This window comes from Echiichthys vipera (assembly GCF_963691815.1).
Source record: "Echiichthys vipera genome assembly, chromosome: 14".
Lineage (NCBI taxonomy): Eukaryota > Metazoa > Chordata > Actinopteri > Perciformes > Trachinidae > Echiichthys > Echiichthys vipera.
In genome coordinates, this window is record NC_139839.1 from 19,189,832 (window position 1) to 19,213,080 (window position 23,249).

The window sequence follows — 23,249 nt, forward strand, 5'->3', positions numbered from 1 at the left end:
ATTTGTTTGCATTTACATTTGTGTATATCTGTATGCAGGCATCAGTGAAGCTTACCTGGGAAGTTGAAGCGGATGTCCCGATGGCCTTTGGGTGAAGGGTTTGGTGGTGGAGTAGCGCTGGGAGGATTGCTCTGCTGGAAGGGTGCTGGGGAAGAAGGTGTAGACGACGTGGTGGAGGACGGATTGCTGCTGGAGTCCAGCTGATTCAGCACTGGAGGATGATCCTGGGGGAAATGAGACAGATCAGAGTTGATATAAGGTTCTTTGTACAGCTTCTACACTTTGCTTTGCTTTCATTTTACATTTTAGCAGTCATTGCAATTTCAAGAAAATCTGCTCTGCTGAAAAAAGGATTGCTTAATGGCAGAGCTAATCTTTACAACATTTTTGAAATGGCAGATGGTGAAAAGGCCAAAAAGACAATTACAAAATCACTTGCAGAACTATTTGTCGTTTCTCTTCACAACAAACACTTTGCATCTGGGACTGGATGTGCCGCAGGATCCAATGGGGATTCTGGCAAATGCGGTCTTAATTTTCATATTAAAAAAATGCTTAAATGAGACAACTCCAGTCTGGCATTTTAGTAGCTTTCTACACGATGGCTTTGCTAATTTATACAGTTTACATCAAGATGTCATAGAAAAGTAATTTTACAATCATTCAGTATTGTTGTAGTCCTCATCCTACCACCTGGGGTACCTGCAGACTCCACTCCTCATATCTCACAGTTGCTTTATTCTATCATTCCAATTTGTCTTGGCTTTTTCAGTCAATATGATCCTAATGACTTCCTATCATTGTTTTCTGTATTCATTATTGCTTTTAAAAGATATCAATGGATTGTGCTCTGGGGCACTCTGCCAGTCATTTTGAAGGAGACGGACACAGACATACAACTTGAAAAATCTAAATTTGAATTATTTCAACCCTCTGTTTTGACAGCGGGTCACAGTGAGACCAAGGTCTCTACTGTATCTAGAGGGGGAGTTTATTGAAGTTGTTTCATAGTGATTTATATAACACAAATAATGTTTACTTGAAATTACAACTGAAAACTAAATGATACAAGAATGAAAGGATGGTAAATTTAAAAAATTATTTCCACTAATGGGGATTGTATTTGGGATAAAAGCTATATTTGTATTAAAAAAGGTATATATTATATTTGCTATGATATGCAAATCAACTGTAACTTTCTTTAAATAGAGGACATTAATTACATAACTAAACATGTCTTTCTTGAGAATAAATAAGTTAACACTTGTTAACACTGTGTGCTGTAATACAGAACTACCTTTTTTGTTATTGCCTTTGGTAATGTGCCAAACTGTGGTGCTTCTGGCGGCCGGTCCACAGGGTTATTTATATCAGACGGAACAGACTCAGTCCTCCGAATTTTGGCGACTAGAAGAGAAATTGGAAATTTCACGATGTATATGCACTACACATTGTGTCCATCAATTGCAGACTGAAGATAAAACAAAGCTTACTTGGCAGAAAGGAGATTCTGCAGGATGGGGCTTCCTTTGTGCATTTGTTGTGGCACTTTAACCTGCACAGAAAGTGGTCAGCAGATCAGTATATGGCACCCAAAACACTTTTCAAGTCCAGCTCCATGCTCTCTGATGGTCAGAGCTCCTGTGTTTCCTTATTCTGCCCTCTAACATGCTACTGTCTCAGCCAATAACAAAAACACATAAACCTGAGTGAATTGAGTGACGTATCCTTTAAATAGAAACTCACCGACAGTGTTTGCACTTAACTCCGAACATCATGTTCTTCTGGCACACCTGACATGTCTGGGACAGCCAGGACTTGGTTGAAAACCTACATAAACACAAGCAAAGCTGTTAAACATACAGTATAAAGTTTATATGTTATTTCATTAGTAACAAATCTTGTTAGCTTTATTGAAACATAAGCTTAGGAAAGAACACAGTGTGCAAGGGGAAGATTTACCTATGTGTGACTGCTAGGCCGATGTCCCTCCTCACTGCTTGTGGGGAACTGCGATGCCCTGCTACGTTATCTAGCCAGAGAGATAGAGATGGAAGGACAAAGACAGTGAGAAAGGGAGAAAGATCAAGGGGAGGGTTGAGTTACATCGAGAAATGTAATGACTTGACAACAACGATGAATCACATAAGAAAACTGAACATTTAACAATTTAGATGTTGTCATTAAAACAAGGTCAAACCACCTCTTTCTATTGATCTACACAGGTCATATTGGTCTACTTTTGACACAGATTTTTTTACCAAGTAAAATAAATGCATATGCATGCATGACTCACTCTTAATGGAGCTGTGCTCCTCCAGGAGGGTGGGCGTGCCAGGCAGGGTGTAAGATGCTGTGGTGGCAGCTGAGGTGACACCAGGGGTGCGCGCAGACATGACAGGGTAACGCGAAGGCGAGTCTTCACATCCATTCCCGTTAACTTGCATATTCAGTAACAACTTATTCTTTTTAACACACCTGGAGAGAGGGGAATAGCAAAAAAATATTTTAAAAAATCGGAGTCTCAGTAGGTTTGGTATACTGGCAAAAAGTAGACTGGATGGTACAGCATGTCCACAGCATTGCTTGAACTCTACACTGTATAGGGCAGGTTATGTAAAGACTAGAGAGGCAGGTTGGAACACCTTAATAGCATTGGCATTGGATAGACAGGGTGACAACTTTAACACCGAGACTGAAGTCACAAAGGCCGACACAGCATGCAGTGTCAGCTCTGTCGTTTAACACACATGCTAATGTGAGCATTGTTAGCAACATTAGCATGTGAGTAATCATAGTTGGAAATACGCTGGAGATCAAAATTAGAGAACAAATTCTGAAATATTGTTATTTTGTATTATTCAAAATTTGATAGAATATCCACTGTGGCTATACCCATTATGTACTAGAATGTTTTTTTAAATAACCAAGGAACTTCAAGAAAAACCTCAAGCCATTACTTTGTTGCCATGGATTTTCCAGAGATCCTCTATGGGGTTTAGATCTGGACTCTGGGCTGGCCATTTCATTGTTTCAATATTCTCAACTTCAAGGAACCCTAAGAAAACATTGTTCAAATTTTCTCTTCTGACACAATAGTTACTGTTTTCTAATTTTGTTCACTGCTTTTTTCACAAAATAAAGGCTTTTGTTGAATTTCTCTGGTTATTTAAAAAACATGCTAATACAGCAGTGGTAGAGCCACAGTGGATATTCTATCATATTCTGATAATATAAAATATAACAATATTTCAGAATAAATCAAGAATTAATACTTTGTTCTCTAATTTTGATCTCCACTGTATTATCAATTTGTCTCATTTTATCCCTTCACTATCAGACCTGTGACCTGTTTTCAGATAGCTGTTGTAATAAACCATAGTGTACAAAGCCAGGATAAACTAGCAGGATCATCTGTTTGTGCATTGGCTCTATGTCAGCCATGTTTATTTCTGCCTTTGCCTGTTTGTTTGTTTTTTCTCACTAAAGCTTTCCATAAACAGACAGGATATTATGGATAAACATAATGATGGCTTGTTTGTTTATGTGCAACAATCACTATAGGGAGAGAGAGAAAAAATGAGTGAGAGAGGGGTTGTGTGTGTCTCGCCACCTCTGAGCATTAGTCCTAGGAAATACTTCCTGTTTTGACATGAATCATAATCTCTGGGAATCTGTGTGGGGATTAGCTCCACTCATATAGCCAGAGCAAAGGAGCAACGGACAGGATGTGAAAGGATGTGAGAGAGGAAAAGAGAGGGAGTGGGAGTGTGTGTGTGTGTGTGTGTGTGTGTGTGTGTGTGTGTGTGTGTGTGTGTGTGTGTGTGTGTGTGTGTGTGTGTGTGTCTGTCTGTCTGTCTGTCTGTCTGTCTGTCTGTCTGAGGAAAGCTCTGTTTCTGTCCTGAAACAGGGTAAAACTGAGGTGAGAATGAGACACTGGACAGATGAATTCAGGAAAATTGCAGCTAGCAGCTGTTCTCATCAGTGTGGGTGATAACAAACATAAGGATGCAACAGTAACCCTATCACTGTAATACCACCATGATCATGCTTGTTTAAGTAGGCAATCTAGCTCTCTGAAAATAGACCTCCTGTTGTTCACTTTACAGTGCTACATTTCAAATGTTTAAGTGCAAATGTTTTTTTATCAGTTAACTTGAAGAGGCCTTGATGACCTTTTAATTATTGCCATGGGAATTTCAGAATAATAAAGATGGTTATATGTATCAATATTTTCACTTTGCATCGATGCTGGATCGCTGATCACTGAATCGACTCACTCATCGATAAATTACGATTGATGTATTGTCACACCCCATCAATTAATTACTTTTACACGAACATACTGTGTGTCAATTAGAATGAATGTCATTGTCATTGAATGTCAATATAGTAGTTATTGTTAACAGCACATTTGTGGTAGCATCAACAGATCCTTAGATTAGAAATAAATAGAAATTGAATTCATCATACCCATCATCCGTAAAGGGACAATGGAATCAAGGTGTAAACAGAAAATGAGACAACAGGCTGTAAAAAATTGCAAAGACATTGCTAGCTAACTAAAAGATACTGTAACTCTCCTCTCCTACACACACCTGTGCCAACAAAGCCAACCTCTTACAGTTACAATGTGATCTGAGGATTCCCATTTAGTTCTAATCTGACTTACTTATAAAACGCTGTTATCGAGGTGAATTCTGTAACACATGATATGTATCAATATTTTACGTTCGACCAAACATCTTTCTTTCTTTTTTAAAGATTATTTTTAGGGCCGTATTTGCCTTTATTATAGTACAGGAGAGATAGGAAATGGGGAAGATAGATAGGGGGCGAGATGCAGCAAAGGGCTGCAGGTAGGAGTCAAACCCACAGACAACGCATTGAGGACTTTTAGCCTCGGTATATGGGGCGCCTGCTCTAACCACTAACACTAAAACCGCCCGCCAACCAAACAGCTGTCTGAGCACCTACTTGTTGGTGGGTGGGTCCTCGATGCGGTTGCCCAACTGGGACTCGTGACTTTTGCTGCGCGTCAGGGTGATGTTGGGAAGTAGATGCAGAACTTTCCGGGATGGAGGTGGCGGGGTGCAGGGGGGCTTCAGTCGGTGACGCCTCTTAGAGGGGGGAGTTATTGGTGGGGTGGAAGTGTGTCCGTGGAGCCGAGCTGCGCGAGCTAAGGACATCGGGAATGGATCAGTGAGAGGGCTTTCACCGTGGCCGTATGATGCCAGTGCTTCAGGCGTGGGCGCTGCAGACACCGAGCCCGAGCGGGGATGAGGGAAGATGGCGCAGGGGGTGGATGGGGTGGAATGGATGGCGGATGGGCGAGCGAGAGGTGAGGGACTGTGAGTGCGGAGTGGAGTCCCCAGGTTGGTTAGCTGGTCTGCTGTTAATAGGGAGCCACTGTCTCTCCTTGTTGGCTCAGACAGCCAGGGACTGCCGTCTTCCCTCAGTTCACCTCCTGGACAGCAGTCGACACAGACAGGCACCATCAGTAGAAAGAACAGAATAATATGTGATGCTTGTTGTTAATGTGGGCTCCCATGGAGAGAACACATACCTGATTCACTGGCACTCTTCAGACAGGAGAGGGCAGCACTGAGCCTGGCACATTCTTCTGAACTGGACCCTAGTCTTCGCATTGTATCCCTCACCTGAGCACCTGACATCTGCAGTAAGGCATCCAGGGACGACTTTGCTTCCACTGCCTGCAGAGGAGCAATACCAAGAAGAAGAGCGGGTGAGAACTCAATAACTATATGACCAAAACACCAGCAATATCGTGATGCATCAGTGGGAAGCTCTACAAAAAAAAATAATACAATCAGCAGATATATCAATAAGGGGAAAACAGTTACAGTGTATGAATAGATCAGTCTATAGAAACAAGATGTGTAAAAATCTGACACCCTGACAAAACTGATGACATTCGTGTCGCAGGAGGAGAAAGCAAAGACATCCTGCTTGAAGTTGTTTATAAAGCATCAATAAAAAATTCTGTTGTAAGTTTTCTAACACAACAGTGGTCTCAACACCATGGCGGGTAGCAGGCTGAAAGTCAGCATTAAAAGGGCAGCATGTTACAGCATTAAATAGGTCATACAACCTCTGACTTGCTCTGTTCCTGGAAATCGGTGGTAATCCTGTATGTTTGGGGCATTTATCATAGCGCTTCTTCCACTTATCTGGCTCTGCAGATTATACAGTACAGACATGGTTTTATGCCTGTATCATTAGGTAGGAGTAAAGACTTAAAGGGGAATTTTAGTGTTTTTTTAACCTGGTCCCTATTTACCCATGTATTTCTGTGTAAGTGACTAATGGCAACAACTTTTTTTCGAAATTGCTCCAGTATTGAGCAGGAGCGCTGCAACCTGGCTGCTGTGAACCGGGCTGCAATGTATTCCAATAATATACATCCACTAAAATGCTTGTTTTTGCCACTGACAGGCTCAGATTGTTATCATAAGTGTCTGACTACACTGTCACTGTAATTCACCACACCTTTCAGACCATCGGGTCTGCACTACTGCCAGCCAAAGAGGAGAAGACATCCTACAAAAGCATATTTTCCAAGAGTGGGGATATTTGCTGCAGACAGAGCGGAGGTAGGCAAATGCTATGAGCTAAAGTTGCTGTGTTGACCTGCATCAGTAGCTACACACCAAAGCATGACACGATAACGGCAACTTCTCCATCTTTCAACAATGTTGGAATAAAACAAGAGTGGGAGGAAGACTAAGTAGCACTGGCACAAATTAAGAAAATAACAGATACAGGGTTGCTAGGACTGAATATACTGCCACCTGGTTTGATTTGCAATTAGAAGATACAGAGCCACATTATTATTGGATATTTCTTTTATATTTTTTACACTTGCTTTATATATCTTAAAATATTTTCTATCATCATCAACTTGTTTTTAGGACTAGAATTATACAACTTTTATCTTATTTCTTTTTTTTTTTAGGATTTGACTTTTGTATTGTTTTTGCTCCTTATATCTCCTGTTTTTTTTACACCTGTGTTATTGATTTGTTTCTTTTGTAAAGCACGCTGAGCTGCATTTTATGTAATCAAAGGTGCTATGTAAATTGAGCTTTTCATTATTATTGTAATATTATCATTATGCGACAACCTGCAACCAACTACCTGAAATAGACAACTTGTCATATTAGATATTGTAATGTGAATCAACTATTTCATCACACATCTAAGAGACATCAAAATGCAACAATATTGAGGGAGAGCAACAAGGTACCACAAGTGTGCTCCAAATCAACAATGAGATTAGATTAATAAAAGAAGCCTTGGCCCTTGTTCACTACAGATACCTTATCAAATAACATGGTGGAAATTACGTATGTAACATTTTAAAAATAGTGAACAGTGTGATTGTGTATCTGTACTTAAATAATAGTATATTTTTTAGCAGCAGACTTAATGTAAATTGCACCTTTGATCTTACTTTGTTTGATTATATTCTAGATAAATAGTAGTTTGATCATCAAGCAGGAAGCTTTATTAAAAGGAAGAGCAATTGCTAACATGCTGTACATGTAAGAGAACAATTCTTAAGCTTGTTCCATATACTCCTATGATCTCTGTTTCCTCTCATTTCCTTTGGTTATACAGCATACACCACAATCAGAATAGTGTGAATACAATAGAAAAGAATGGCTGAGGATCAGGGGGTTGAAGACAGACACTGAAGTTGTATGGATAAAGAACCACAAGTATTCCATGTTCAGTTACCGAGAGACAGTAGGCAAACGACAGCACAGACTGTTTTTGGATCACAGGATGAAATAGGAGATAGGACTAGTGAGTTTAGGATGTTTTTCTGACATGGGAAGTATGCAGTTGCTTATCAGTCATGTTAAACCCTTGCTCTGAGAGGGCAAACACTGATCAGAAAACTAGGGCAACCTCCCACACTCATATGTACACTGTAAGCAAAAGGAAGCGCACGCACGCACGCACGCACGCACGCACGCACGCACGCACGCACGCACGCACGCGCGCGCAGCGCGCGCGCGCACGCACGCACACACACACACACACACACACACACACACACACACACACACACACACACACACACACACACACACACACACACACACACACACACACACACACACACACACACACACACACACACACACACACACACACACACACACACACACACACACACACACACACACACACACACACACACACACACACACACACACACACACACACACACACACACACACACACACACACACACACACACACACACACACACACACACACACACACACACACACACACACACACACACACACACACACACACACACACACACACACACACACACACACACACACACACACACACACACACACAAAGTGGATGTGGGCCCTCCGCTCCCGTCCCACTCGCTCTTAATAACATTAGAATTTTAGCACCATGAACAACTTGCATACATGATTGCAGTACTGTGGCCTCCTTGATACAGTATTGTTGGTCAGAACTGCTATGCATGTAAACACAAAAATAAACCTCACATGGTTACTGGTTCTACAAATTCTTCTACAAGTCAAGTGTGGTTTAGTTCATATAGGCCTCTTACGGTTTGTCATTTCAGAAGTCTCAGAATATAATACTCGTGTGTGCAAAGTGTAAATCTAAAAGGTCCCCTATTATGCTCATTTTCAGGTTCATACTTGTATTTTGGGTTTCTACCATAGACTGTATAAAAAATGGACGTAGCCTCTCCGTCGAAGTCCATTCCCCCAACTTGATCCAATCGTACTCGCCTCCGGGAGCCGCCACCTTTTCAGACTTTGACGCCGCCTCATTTCCTCTTACCAAAAAAGGGCATTGATGTGACGTTGTGGGGAGGGAGATACATCCATCTGGATAAGTATACTGAATTAGCAACATTAGCACCACCGCCCGGGAGCTATGCTAACACTAGATAAACAGGAGTGCGAGTCAATGTTGAGATTATTTTCCGAGACCAGGAGGGAACAGGAGTCATATTTTCAAATTTCCCGTGTCTCTAGCGGAGATTACATCGGCTTTGCGAGGCTGCCAGCATTTATGATCTATGATTTAAACTGATATTTAATACAGTACCATGCCCATAGATTGTAAAACACCGACCCTCACGGCCTGAATCCTCCCGGTGCTCCAGATTAGCATGTAGTGTAGGTGCCATAGATAGTAGGCTAACGTTATATTGCAAGTAAGGTGCAAGTGCGGCTATTTAATTAGCATAACAGAGCTAACACGTTGTGCTCCTAAAGCATCTGTTGGTACAGTTGATCGAAGAGCAAATCTTCTTGTCACTTATGATAACACCACTACACGAATGACCGCAGTCCAGGTCAAAATGATGGAGTTAGCCTGCTTATCCTGACAATTAGCCTCGGAGGATAAGTGAGAGCCAAGAGGCTTTGCCCCAATTATCCATAAACTTTAACCTCCAATAAAATAAAAAACTAGCCTGGTACAAAAAATTCAACCCCCTCAGTGTCAGGAAGATATGAACATATAGACTAGCATTTTTTGTTTGTACCAGGCCTAAAATACATTTAATTATGCTGTGAAAACTGCCTGTTCGTCATGGGGGTCAATGAAAAATTGCTCTATTGTGCCACTCAGAGAACTGCAGTTTTTGGCACTTCCATATTGGATCAACCAGGAAGTAACTGTGGTGGGGGCTTGGTTTCTCCTAAAACATGTTTATATGATTTAATATTCAAACACATTATTGTTCTCATACTGTCTGTCTAAATATACCTGTATTCACCCTCTGCCTGAAACACTCAGTCTTAGCGCCTGTCTTTTTAAGACCCCCTCCTGGAAAAGCCCAGTCTGCTCCAATTGCTCAGCGTTTGCAGTCCTTACTGCTTGTTTAAAACCACATTTTCTGAATTTGGGCTGTGTGCATTTCTCTGTGGATTAAACGTTTTGATACTTTCACAATATTTATATAGCACAAAAAATCTCAAAATGCTTTGACAACCTTTTTCTTGTAGCGAGTAAAACAAGATACAGTAAGGCTGCTTAGCAAAGCCACAGACAACATTAATTAGTTCAAAGGAAGACACATATGAATATGTAAGAAGGTTGCCAACATGGCATCCACATGCTTTTAAGGGATTATGAAATACTTCACTGTTGCAGAGAGGTTGGACTGCAATAACAGCAACAACAACAACAACAAAAAATATCATTGTAATGTTTTCAGACCGTCCATTACACAATCCAGCCTCATAATATAGAGTGAGGAACCACATTGTAGAAATCTCAGTCTAATATTGTTTGATCTAAATGGGTCATCAACAAGCAATGACGGCTTTACATCTTTTGGGAAATCCCAGTTGGTATATAACACATAAAAATGAGCACTTTTATTACGTTATCGAAAAAACTCCAACTCTTTGAAGGAGAGGTGGTGAGGTTTCAAGTGGAAAGCAAACAAAACACTGAGCATGACAGATATGACTAAACAGAAGACCAACAATCAGATATGGAACAAGGCAATAAAACAAAACTACAAGTGTACACAAGCGTGGGACACATTAAAGAATAACAAGTGCAGAAACATATAAAATAAGCAGGTTACATTTAGGTCACAAACCAAAGATAAACAGACAAGAACAATACAAACATAGATGAGAGGGATTAGAAGAGTTTACAGCGGCGCAGGAAGGGGAGCCGGTGGAAGGAGAGGAAATTGCAACAAAATCAAACAAATCACGTGGTGGAATGAGACTCGCATCAAACTTGTGAAATAAGGAAATGCGTGCATTTGATGCATTTTTGTCAGCTGTTCGTAAGCAGCTAGTAGTTTAGTGCTGGTGTAAGGAGAAGTGGTAACTGTTAACACTGTACCTTCCTTATTTAAAGGCGTGAGCATATTAAGTGTGATGATAATAACTTTAATAAACTGCTGTTGTCTCATAAGTCTGAACAAGATAATAAAAACCACAGTAATAAAAGAACTATTGCACACAGTGACTGGAGTTACCCCTTTTTGAAGCATCAAGTTAGGGTTGGGCGATTAATCAAATTTGATTTTAAGTTACGATTTTGGCTTCCAACTATTATGAAAACAGGATAATAAACATAAAATGATTGCCTGTGTGTTATAAATCCACCGCACACTTTTCCTTTAAAGACATGTGCTTTCGCCCATTTTCACTGAGTTACAGACTGAAATACGTTTAAAATAGTTGACCACCGAGCAGCTGGTAGCACAGTGGTTAGAGCAGTCGCCCCATGTAAAGAGGCTGAAGGTCCTCCAGGCAGCGGCCGCGGGCCCTTTGCTGCATGTCTTCCCCGCTCTCTCTCTCACCCCATTTCTTTTCTACCTATCTAATAAAAGGCTTGAAAACTGCCAAAAAATTATCTTGAAAAAAAATAGTTGCCAGTAGGCTGTGGCAGTGCACTATAACATGTTTAATCCAAATTATTGTGTTGTGGTGGTAAGCACAGTCGCCTCACAGCAAGGGGGTTTCAGGTTCAAATCCGAGCTGGGGCCCTTCTGTGTGGAGTTTGCATGTTCTCCATGTATCTGCAGGGGTTCTCTCCGGGTTCTCCGGCTTCCTCCCACAGTCCGAACACATGCACGTGTTAATTGATGACTCTAAATTGCCCATACGTGTGAGTGTGAATGGTTGTCTGTCTCTGTTTGTTACTTTGAATTAACAATGTGTTTGTTAATCAATTATTAAATTAATTATTACTATTTATTTATTCATACATATATATAAAATAATAAACTATTTATTTATTAAAGATTATTTTAATGCTGCTCTTTCATTTTCACTCTAACCTGAGCTGTCACTGGTTCCTCTCCAACCTATCTGATGTATATATATATATATATATATATATATATAATGACTGACTATAGATGATGTTGCATATATTATTTGCTGATCTGCTTAAAATGACGTCACAGCTGTGCATCTCTCATCTGTTCATCTCATCATCCTTAGATTTAGAATCTGCAGCTAGGTTTGGATTAAAAATTTAAAAAAACAATTGAACACACCTTATATATTTAAATGCACATACACATTTCAACAAATATTCTCACTCTCACGCTCCAAAAGTAAAGATCTTTCTTCAAGATATGTGAGCCTCCAACAAACATTTAATATGTAGAAAAACACACTTGAATAAAAGGTACTCTCCTGTCTCACTAACATGGCACTGAGACATAAATGGCAGTAGGATGGTAACTAGAATTTTAGGCAACCAAGAGGAGTTTGTTGGACAAGATTATATTGATTGATATTAGTCCTGTGAAACATGTTGACATAAAAAAAGCTTCTTTTTTATCAGTGTTAATCAGTTAAAGTTAAGATTGGTTGCCACTGTTTGCAGTGTAAATATCATGCTCATAAAAATGACACTCCCCTTTTAGAAAGACATTTTGATGGTCACTGGTCAAGTATTCCTCATGTACATGTGGGCTGGGACTGAGTACACATGCTGAATCCACATAAATGTGACACGAACACAGTCACCCAGGCTATCCAGAGAGAGAGAGAGAGAGAGAGAGAGAGAGAGAGAGAGAGAGAGAGAGAGAGAGAGAGAGAGAGAGAGAGAGAGAGAGAGAGAGAGAGAGAGAGAGAGAGAGAGAGAGAGAGAGAGAGAGAGAGAGAGAGAGAGAGAGAGAGAGAGAGAGAGAGAGAGAGAGAGAGAGACATTCACACAAAACAACGAGACCTACCTCGATGAGCTCTGGTCGCAGGTTGATGGTGCGTAGCCAGTCTCGTAAGTGCGGGTAGCTGTCCAGGGTCTCGGGCCTCTCCGTCTCTGGCACTTTCTGCTTACACTGCAGCTGTTTACAGATGTATTTCATCAGCTTCACCTGCAGGGAGCAATAGAGAACACAGCACAGGTGGGAGGGGCAGTTAGAGGGGAGACTCACAGTTACAGCTAAGGAGCAGGCCTTCAGTGTCGCACCTCTGACGGTCGGCAGTGGATTGTTTTGTGAGATAACAGAAATTATGCAGTATGTGTGCGTTTTAACACAGTAACTGTTGCTTTTACAAAAGCGGCATTACATAAGGCTAAAATACTGTATATCCTTACATTAACTAATATATATTTTCCATCATCATATGCCTCTTCAACATGTTAAAGATTAACCTGATGCTTGAATTATTCCATGCTTACACTGGTTTTCAATTCTGAACTCAATGTTCCTGCAGTAACAATTCCACTGTTTGTTTAACCCAATTTCCCAGTGTGTCCAGTGCACTAGACAGTTAATTAGATATAAACAGCTATTATCATACAGAGAAACAATGAGCTGGTCATCTAAACAGAGCATCTGCAATGCTGGCACAGCAAACAACAGCTCAGTGACATATTGACAGAAGAAAGTGCCACGTGACCAGTCACTTTTACAGGCACTGTTTTTTCTTTTCATCACCAGCTCTGAGTAAACATGGTGCGGGATTTTGTCACTATCAACCACATATGTATCTAAATCTTAGAAATATTCCTGTGTGAGTGGAGTGAGGACAAATCTATGAGGAATCATCATTTTCGATCTACTTGTGTCTCCTCATCCTCTCCAGACAGCATCACAAATGTCTCCACATTATGGTGGCACTGCTGATGAAGCAGGGGAGCGATTGAAGAGAAGAAGAACAAATGCTTTACTGTCGCTCAGAGTAGTACGCACACGCACACGCACGCACACGCACACGCACACGCACACACGCACACACACACTATCTCTCTCTCTTCCTCTCGAGGCTTGCATCTGCTAATCAGCACATTAATGACGGAAACCCTGGTGAAGACCTTTGCTGCAGTGTCTCATGACGTGGGGCGCGTCACTTAATATTACTAGAACATCTCAAAGCCAGCTGTTGTTAAAAGACAAACCTGCCACTGTCTCGAAACACTCATATTCAAAGAGCTTTGAGACTTTACCCCAACGCTTTCAAAGCCAAAGTCAAGTGCAGTGGTCCTGTGAGTAACTATCACAATGAACACCATGGTATTGGCTTGCAGCGGCTCGCGTTGTGCAGCTCAGCACGGCCGTATAGTGTGTCTCCTTATCTCGCGGTCTATCTGTAAGAGTCCATTACAGCAGGCAGCACCTTTAAATGAGCTATGCAACACCAGCTAGCTCTCGACACAGCCGCACACCTCTCGAGCAACAATGAGGAGCGTGTGTCTTTCTCTGCCCATTCAGATTTCTCCGTGACACATCTCATCGACCAGACAGAAACTCATACAGCCGCGCTACTCTCTCTAAAGTGTGGCCTTGGGATGTGAAAAGGCTGCTTCGTTCCAGCGAGGCCCACAAAGATGAAAGAGGATGGAAACTAAGTAAATGCTCTCTCTGTCGACTCTGACTGCAGCTTTCAACTCTGCCATTACTCAGCTATTAACACTATAAAGTAATAAAACAGCATATGGCATAATGATTTTAGAGGGGGATTACGGATATGGTGGCCGATATGATGCATTTTTGAGGAATGTGGATTGTGCACTGCAATGCCTCTGTAAAGGTACAAGAAGACTGCTTTCTGACTTCATTAAAGAAGATTTTATATTTTACATTATCAGCTTATTATGGGCGGCTGTGGCTCAGTGGTAGATCGCCCTCCATTCGAGAGATCGGCAGTTCGATCCCCAGCTCCCCCGGTCCACATGTCGAAGTGTCCTTGGGCAAGACACTGAACCCCGAATTGCTCCCTGTGCTGCGCATGGGTGTGTAAATGTGGTGTGAATTGTCGATTAGATGGTATGTAGATGTCCACTGCCATCAGTGTGAATGTCAGTGTGAATGTGACAAGTAGTGTGAAAGCGCCTTGAGTAGTCAGAAGACTAGAAAGGCGCTATATAAGTACATTTACCATTAACCATTTAATTGCTGACCATTTAAATAAAGGACTATGTAATGACACCATTCTAAATTTCCCCAAGCATCCTTTTTCTGCATTATATATTCTGTATAAAAGTATTTCGTATCAGCGCATACAGGACAACATATACTTCAATACAGATAGATACCGATATGTCTGTGATAGGCCATTATCTGCAAATAATATTGTCTGAAAAGTATATTGGTCTAGTTCTGATGTAAACTGATAAAAAGTAAAAAAAACTTACAAGTAAGGACAGCCATGCCTTAAAAGCTGATTGGTCCAGAAGAAAATAAATTACATGTGAATTGATTAAAATATTTTTTTCAAAAAGCATAGATAACACTTGCTTATAAAGTCAAACATTGAAGTGGTGTAATGTGGTGCCCTGCTGTTTCCAAAATATCTGGAGAGTTTGAGCCTCCTTTTAACTGACCTTAGAGACCACCCAGTAACAGTTATATGTATTTATATTTATACATGCATGCAAACTGGTAGAAAAGAAAGTATATACCAAGTAGATGGGAGACCGGACAATGTGAAGCTGTGACACATTTTTTATCCAATCCATTACAAAGCAACAGTGTGAATTACAGAGTCTTCACTGTGCTCTTATCGCGTGTCTGAATGTAGTGTGTTTCTATAGATGTGGACTAGCATAGACAGCAGTGAGAGGCCTTTACTCGACGTGGCTAATGAGCTAGCCTCCTGTTTTACCTCCCTGTACACTAGTGCAGCCCTGTGACGTCAGGTTACCTAGCAACCCCCCCTCTTCTGAGTCGTCAGCAACATTTCAGTGGGATTTTCCCATACATGTGAAACACAGAGCTCAAACACAATACATCTCAACATACAAATGTCAGTGAGTGTCTCCGCAGGACAATAACAGCAGCAGCTACTGACCTTGATCAGCATTTTTTTAAATCGCTGGTCACACGCAGATCATTCCTTTTACCCATTATCAACCTAAATAAATAAGGTGGATAGAGTTACACAAGCACACAAGTCCCTAAATCCCTCACTGATATCAGTAATGTGTGCGTTTGTGTTAACAGCACAGTCAGGCACATCAACAAACCCAGAGATAATGACAGCCCCCTCCCTTGCATATTATTTTTGGTGCAGAGAGGAGAAAGCAGCATTTGACGTGTGTCCTGGAGGTGGGAGGAGATATGGCGTCAGAGCCCACCTGTCAGCAGAGCTAAACAACACCATGGCAACGGCCCTAATGCTGTAAGGAGATGAGTGACAGCCAGTGTCGGCCACCAGAGACGGGGAGAGAGGCGTCCCAGCAGCGGCCTGGCTGACACAGCAGACTCGGGGAGCAGATCCCACTGCTCCAATTGTTTTCTCAAGGCTCTTGCTGACACAGCCACTTTTGGTGCACCTGCCAAGGATATCATGGCCTATCTGTGAACTGAGCAACAACGCTCTATCCCAGAAAAATTATCTCTGAACAGGAAGGTCAGTTCATGTCTCTCGGACTGAAAACGCTCACATTTCTTGTTGTCAAAACAGGCTCAATGAAGCATTTCTACGCCTTGTGTCATATTAGCTATGGATCATTAAATGCCCAAGCAAAATCCAGCCATTCTTACATGTACCTGACAGACATTTGCTTAACAGTGGGCCTATAATCTAATGCAATCAAACTGCTGGGATCCTTTTGTTATTTTTTTGATTCTAGCCTGTAGGCCCCTGTATCTTTATATGTGGGAGCTCCAGTCATGTCAACATGGAGTGTGACAGCAGCAGCAACAGTAGCACTGGAGCTGGAAGGTTCTGCCAAATTTAAGACTCATTTTAATATTGATTTCAAGGGCAGATTTTATACAAGATCATACAAGTAAACTATGGTGAGTAGGCTAAAAAAGAAGATGAAAAAGACAAATACACAATAGAGCCAGGCAAACCTACAGTAGTTATGTAGAGGACACGTCAGATTGACGGTGGGGATGGGGGTGGTGGGGTGTTGTTGAGCGTACACGGTTGACAGACCCGGACAATGCCCTACTGCCCCTCCTCCATCATTGTTACCGCCACTGCAAGTTGACCCCTACGCTGGGCTGGGGGGATTGAGGAGGTGACAGAGTGGCCTCCAGCTCTCTGTAGTAAGGTTGTGCAAGGTTAGTCTATGTCCCTGCCTACAACCTACGCACAGACAGACCATTGGCCTTGTTTACACTGTGACATATCTGACAGGCCATTTTATTTATCTTAAAACATATAGAAAAGTACACATTTTTAATATTACTGCTTACTTATTGCTTGTTACTTATTGATAATAGTGGACAATAGACAACATTTGTTAAGACCAAAAATGAGTATTTAAATTTATATTAAAAAAAAGTATAGTTAAGGATATAATAATACATACAAAATCAAAGATAATTGCTAACATAAATGTACAACACACAGCAAATGTAACCGTTTACAACCACACACACACACTGCTAACTTCATAATGATTTAGAGAAGGCAAATCGCCCCTTTTCTACAAAAGAAGTAGACCTCAAAATTACAGGATGTAATGCAACTCATCCTGAGTCAGTTTAAGAATAGATTTAGGCCTGCCTACGCTGTTCAACCATCCTGATTTCCACATCATGCAGCCCATTCTTATTGACTACACCGTAAAAAAGGAAACAGAGACGGAGTCGGTGGTGCTACAGTTGCTAGATTTGTGTTTCCTCCATCCCATTGTCTTCTCCTAGGACACACACACACACACACACACACACACACACACACACACACACACACACACACACACACACACACACACACACACACACACACACACACACACACACACACACACACACACACACACACACACACACACACACACACACACACACACACACACACACACACACACACACACACACACACACACACACACACACACACACACACACACACACACACACACACACACACACACACACACACACACACACACACACACACACACACACACACACACACACACACACACACACACACACACACACACACACACACACACACACACACACACAGTCATGTCATAAGAAGCAGCCCAGCGGATTGGCTTTGATTCTCCCCTCCCCTTTCCTCCCTGCTCTCCCCTCTTGCACAGGCTCTTTGCGCGTCATTTGATTTTCTTATTTAACAACCAACCCTGAAAATGCGTAGGAAGAAAGATGTCTAAATATAGATGCAGCCACAACAGCTCGCACGACGAACGCACAGCAAACTCTCCACCATGAGAAGACAAAACAGAGTGACACTTCGCTGTTTGCTGATCATTACTGAGAGCAGTGATTAAAAAAAAAAAACAAGACAGTGAATTGCTTTTATGGAAAGATTGACAGCAATGAATACATATCCGTCACGCTTGTTTAAAGTTGTGTAAAACAGCACATTATCAAAACACATACTGTTTACAGGATGTTTTGAGTTCATGTTGTTGTGTCTGAATCATGAAGACTGTTTTTTTTTTTTAACAAACCAGCTGCTGAGGCAGAGCAAGTGCATCTGATAAAGCAAAAGTCAGGAATACACAAAGAGCTACAGCAAAAAGTAACACAGTGACAGCATGAGAGGCAGAGACCGGGCTGAGTGGGATTAACATGTGAAAAGTGAAGTACCAGTTAGCACTCCATTTGAGAGGCCAGTATTATTATCCTCTCACTGGAAAGGCAGAAAAAACACACAGTTCAAGTGGAATAATAAAGCTCTCTCAATGAGAGCATAAAGTGAGTTCAAGCCTCTCGATGGCCCTCCAGTGCAACATGGGCGCGATGCCCGTTTGCACCTCGAATGTGACAACTATTTTGACCTCACTGTGCTTTAAGCTTCAGTAGTGATGACACATATTATGTCTAGCTGCTACAGAATGGTTTACATGCAAGACAATGATGTGGGAGTTGCAGATCAGATCATGCTGGCAGCGGCAATTGCACACCTCTCAGATCAATAGGTCAAGACACAACAGAGAGGAGTTTTCAGGATGTCTCGTGCATGTCTGAAATAATACAGCAGCACTTGACATATATTGGCTGAAACCTGGAATCATATACTAGGAGTGAGCCGAAAATCTATGATTAATGCTAGGATCTGCTGACTGTTTGCGGGAGGGGCCAATTGAAATCTCAAGGAGGGCTGAAGCAAGAAGTGAAAGTGCACATGTGGTTTCAAAATGGTGTGCCAGTTAAGACATAGGAAGTAAGACTGCTGATCAAGACAGCGCCACATGCCCTGCCGGTTCCACTTAAACGCTTGTTGAAAGACAACGCTTCAATGATGATGATTGCTACATTTGACTGAATTACATTTGATTACATTTTATTCTTTTATTTGAATATTATGTAGAATCGGATCAGAAGTGAACAGCTTTTTTGTCAGCTCTAACTCCTTTGTACAAATTTAAATAATATATTGACAAACTTAAAGAAAATGTTAAAAATAGCTTTTATATATTCTTCTATTCTACAGGTTACGTGCTTTGACAAATAAACTAGTGTGTTGTATTACTGATGCGTGTTGATCTTTCTTCATTCTCTCATTTCTTGTCCCCTCACAGGATGCTCAAAAAAGGTCAGACAGCTAAAGAACTACTAAGAATAAATCCAAAACTCTGTTTCAAATGTCATATGGGTTTTAAAAGGTTAATTTGAATAGACAGCAACTGTATTGTCACTTAATCTTAGAAGCACAAGTCATTTTCCCAACAGCTTTCTCAGCCCATTTTCATTCCCAGGACGGCATATGCTGACGCTTTGACACGGCCCTCATCGTCACACACACCTTTAGGGCCGAAACACGGTCCACGCATGTACGTCAGCATTTTAATGACACATCTTCATTCAGACACACATTCTGTCATCTAGGTTTTCTTTTTTTTCGCAGTACACATTCCTCCACACGTGTGTACAATATACTACTGTGGTCAAGGCAACAATGTGATTAGCCCAATATCGCCCCATATTAATTTTTTTTTTTTTACCTCCACTGGTGTGTAAAAGCCAAGCCACAACCACAGCGCTTTCCTGGTTGATCCAATACAGAAGTGCCAAAAACGTACAAAAGATTTGTAAACAAAGCGACGCATCGCGTGATGACGTGATGACGTGATGACGTGATGACGTGATGACGTATAGACAGGCAAGAAGCATTTGCGCGAGGCCCAGGCAGTGTGAGTACAAACAGGCCTGGGGCGCGGGGGAGAGGGAGGGGGGGACAAGTACCCTAAAGCCCGGGGCGCGGTGCGGTGGACAGTGTGAGTGCGCCCTTAGTGTCCATATTAGACACACTGGGCTCTCAACTGTAAACCCATCTGCAGCGATATTAGATGCTTGAAGTGCTCCAGAATAAGAGTGACAATGTCTGGGGAGATAAAAGGTGGGTATGGTGGATGGGTCAGACTTTCGCTCAGGAGACCGTAGTTTGTGTCCCATTTGTCCGGTATTCCACTTGTGTTACAGACATAGCTATTTTAACCCTGCCCACCTCTTTTCCTAACCCTTACCAAATTATTTAATTACCTAAACCAAATTTGTATGAATTCACAATGCTTACCAAGGGTTCCCCATGTTTAAAACAGGGACCATAGTGGAGCGTCACATTTTGACTCGCAGGGCTACCCAATGTGTCGATGAGTGACGCCAATGGGTCGCAACAAATCATCCGTTTGTGACAAGTTTGGATGAGAATGAGCTGGTTTTCTTGACATGTATGACAGGAAAGCAGTTTCCAAGAATCTACTTGGTTTAAGCATTAAGTGTTTTAGAATCAAGGAATAATAGAGAGGAACTCCTCACAAGTATGAGGATATGAGAAAGAATAGCGTGAAAGTAAAACAGCATGTAAGTACAACGAAGGAAAGACTTTAGGCTCACACAACTGTAAAGATTCCTAAAGAACCACAAACCATGATATTATTTACATACCACAACAAAAATGCAACTGGAACTACTATGACTTCATAGAATGACAGCAAATAATCAGTTCAGGGGGAATTTGTAGTTTTGACATGAGCTGTGACCTAAGACAATGCTAGTCATATGTTCTCAGACAAGTTAATGCAATTGTTAGTCACATTCCATCTTAACTTTAGGTTTTGAAACAGTCATAAACTGATTTAAGTACAAGCTACATATTTGCTCTGTAATGTAAGGCAAGGTAAGGTTGTATAGCAGAAACAGTTAACGATTGAAACAAAAGTACAGTTATAATCAGTTAAAATAAGATGAAACATAATGTACACAAAAGTACCACTGAGACATACATTGAACTGCGCTGTAAACCAAAAGGATGTCCCGTACCCGTTTCCAGAGCAGCAGCTTAAAGCCAGTCAGCAGCCCCCATGCAGGAAGTGGTAGATTTCAAAATCAAAAGGTTCCTAGTTGTTCTGATCCTTAAAATACAACAGGATACTGACTAGCTAACTTACCACTTCTGACTTTCAGGGATAGCCCCCTTCACAACGGCCCCACACTACAGGAAAGAGACCTCAGAGCAGTTTTAATAGCCTTCAAAAAACGTGAGAAAAAACGCGGCACAGCTTGCCCATTGTCATGTAGAACAATACCTGTGCAAAACGCTTTTAAAAAGACACAGCATACCTCAGGAAGTACTCTGCCAGGTCACGTCCTGTTCCACGCTGTGACGAGGTACGCACGACAACGGATGAAGACGAGCTGAAGCACGTAAAGCAGGACAAGGCGTGAACTTGACTTTAGGGCTTCAACTTACTATTATTTTCATTGACAATTAATCTATTTATTATTTGCTCGATTAATGGTTAAGTTGCTTGGTCTGTGAAATGTCAGCAAATGGATCAGTGTTTCCCAAAGCCACAGATAACGTCCTCAAATGTCTTAATTTGTCCACAACTCAAAGATATTCAGTTTACTGTTATAGAGGAATAAAGAAACCAGAATATACCGTACTCACATTTTTGAGGCCGGAATTGGGAAACTTTTCTTAAAAACGTCTACATTACTACTGACACCAAAAAAATAAATTATCAAAATAGATTAATTTAATAGCTGACAACTAATCTATTTATCTTTGCAGTTCCACATTTCTTTGTACAAACTCTTCAGGCAGACTGTTTTTCATTCACACCATTGTACAAAAGCAGTGGGGGGCTAAAATAGACAACATGCAAACTGATCATATTTCAGTTAATACTTTGAATTTTTTATTAAATACTGGTCTTTTTTACTTGAGCCTGTGGAAATGTGTTCCCACAGTAGCTTGCCAACTTGCATCTCATGCCTGCCAGCCAGCTAAGGAGCTACCAAATTATTTTATAGACATTATGAAAATGAATAGAAAAAAACAGCACCTTAAAACATAGGATTGCTTTGTCATCTCTCTTTTGTTCTAAAAAGGTATATCTTTTTCCTGCAGACTTTGTTACCACCAAACACAAATGGTCTTTTGTCTTGCTACCTGGCCTGCTGAGGCAAACAAAGTGACATGTAACGGCTATTTTGTAACTCTGTGACTAAATATTTCTTGCTTCTTGACCATTCTGAAGGTCACTTGAAAACTAGTTCAGCCAGGGCTGTTGCGTGTCTGTGTGATTGAAACTAAATGCTCAGAGCTTTCTGGAACATTAGTTTTTAGGGGCGACAGCACAATTGTTCGTGGGGTGTTCAGTTATACAGAAATAAAACAGACATGGATAATTGATAGCCTCCAGCCAATCAGCAGTGAATATTCCTTTTATCCAAGGTATAAGGCCTAAATAAACCATGAGCCAGAAAAACCATTTACCATCTATCATGTCAGTACGTCTGGAGCCTAGTCTACCCTTGTACAAGTTCACATCCCTTGTACTATTCCACTGTTTCTCACAACTCCATGTCTCATCAAAATGTATCATCCACTTATATCCCCCTCCCAAGCAGAAGCGGGGCCTGTTGTCCCCTCATGGCATTGTTACTAACAACATGGAGCTGGACTTTCCATGACATGATTCCTTCAGTCATCTCGCAGCTGAGAATATTACAAAAACAATATGTGACTGTAAACATCCCATGGGTGGAAACACAGTCCTGAGATAGAACTGACCGTTGGGGGGGATGTACAACATTACTATAAGATTCACAAAGTGGGAATGATAGAAATTACAATTCTATAAACACAAAAACACCTCTGATAATGGTGTAGTATTTAAAAAGAGCATTTTCAATCTACATCCGAATATTATTATTATTGTTTTATATACGCAAGGTGATGTTGACGGGATGGAGACAGAAATGAGAGTGCATCCTTTGCTGGATGCCCCAGGCATGCCTCCTCTATCACACTGCCTACTACAGTATAGTAAGATCCGCTGAG

At 41.3% G+C, this 23,249-nt stretch overlaps 1 protein-coding gene across 2 annotated transcripts in view; it reads right to left on the reverse strand.

Annotated features, from left to right (window-relative positions):
* Positions 1-23,249, reverse strand: part of ksr1a (kinase suppressor of ras 1a) — a 30,352-nt gene that overhangs the window by 6,218 nt on the left and 885 nt on the right. The window contains exons 1-10 of one of the 2 annotated variants that reach the window (XM_083927358.1): positions 21,221-21,344; positions 12,752-12,892; positions 5,567-5,714; positions 4,978-5,467; positions 2,297-2,478; positions 1,963-2,032; positions 1,747-1,830; positions 1,494-1,555; positions 1,298-1,407; positions 56-224 (exon numbers count right to left, since the gene is read on the reverse strand). In XM_083927358.1, coding sequence (XP_083783484.1) covers positions 56-224; positions 1,298-1,407; positions 1,494-1,555; positions 1,747-1,830; positions 1,963-2,032; positions 2,297-2,478; positions 4,978-5,467; positions 5,567-5,714; positions 12,752-12,883 — 1,447 coding nt within the window. In that variant the 5' untranslated portion in view covers positions 12,884-12,892; positions 21,221-21,344. Of the gene's footprint in view, positions 1-55; positions 225-1,297; positions 1,408-1,493; positions 1,556-1,746; positions 1,831-1,962; positions 2,033-2,296; positions 2,479-4,977; positions 5,468-5,566; positions 5,715-12,751; positions 12,893-21,220; positions 21,345-23,249 lie in introns of those variants that run through there. The other variant, XM_083927357.1, reaches the window with a different exon arrangement.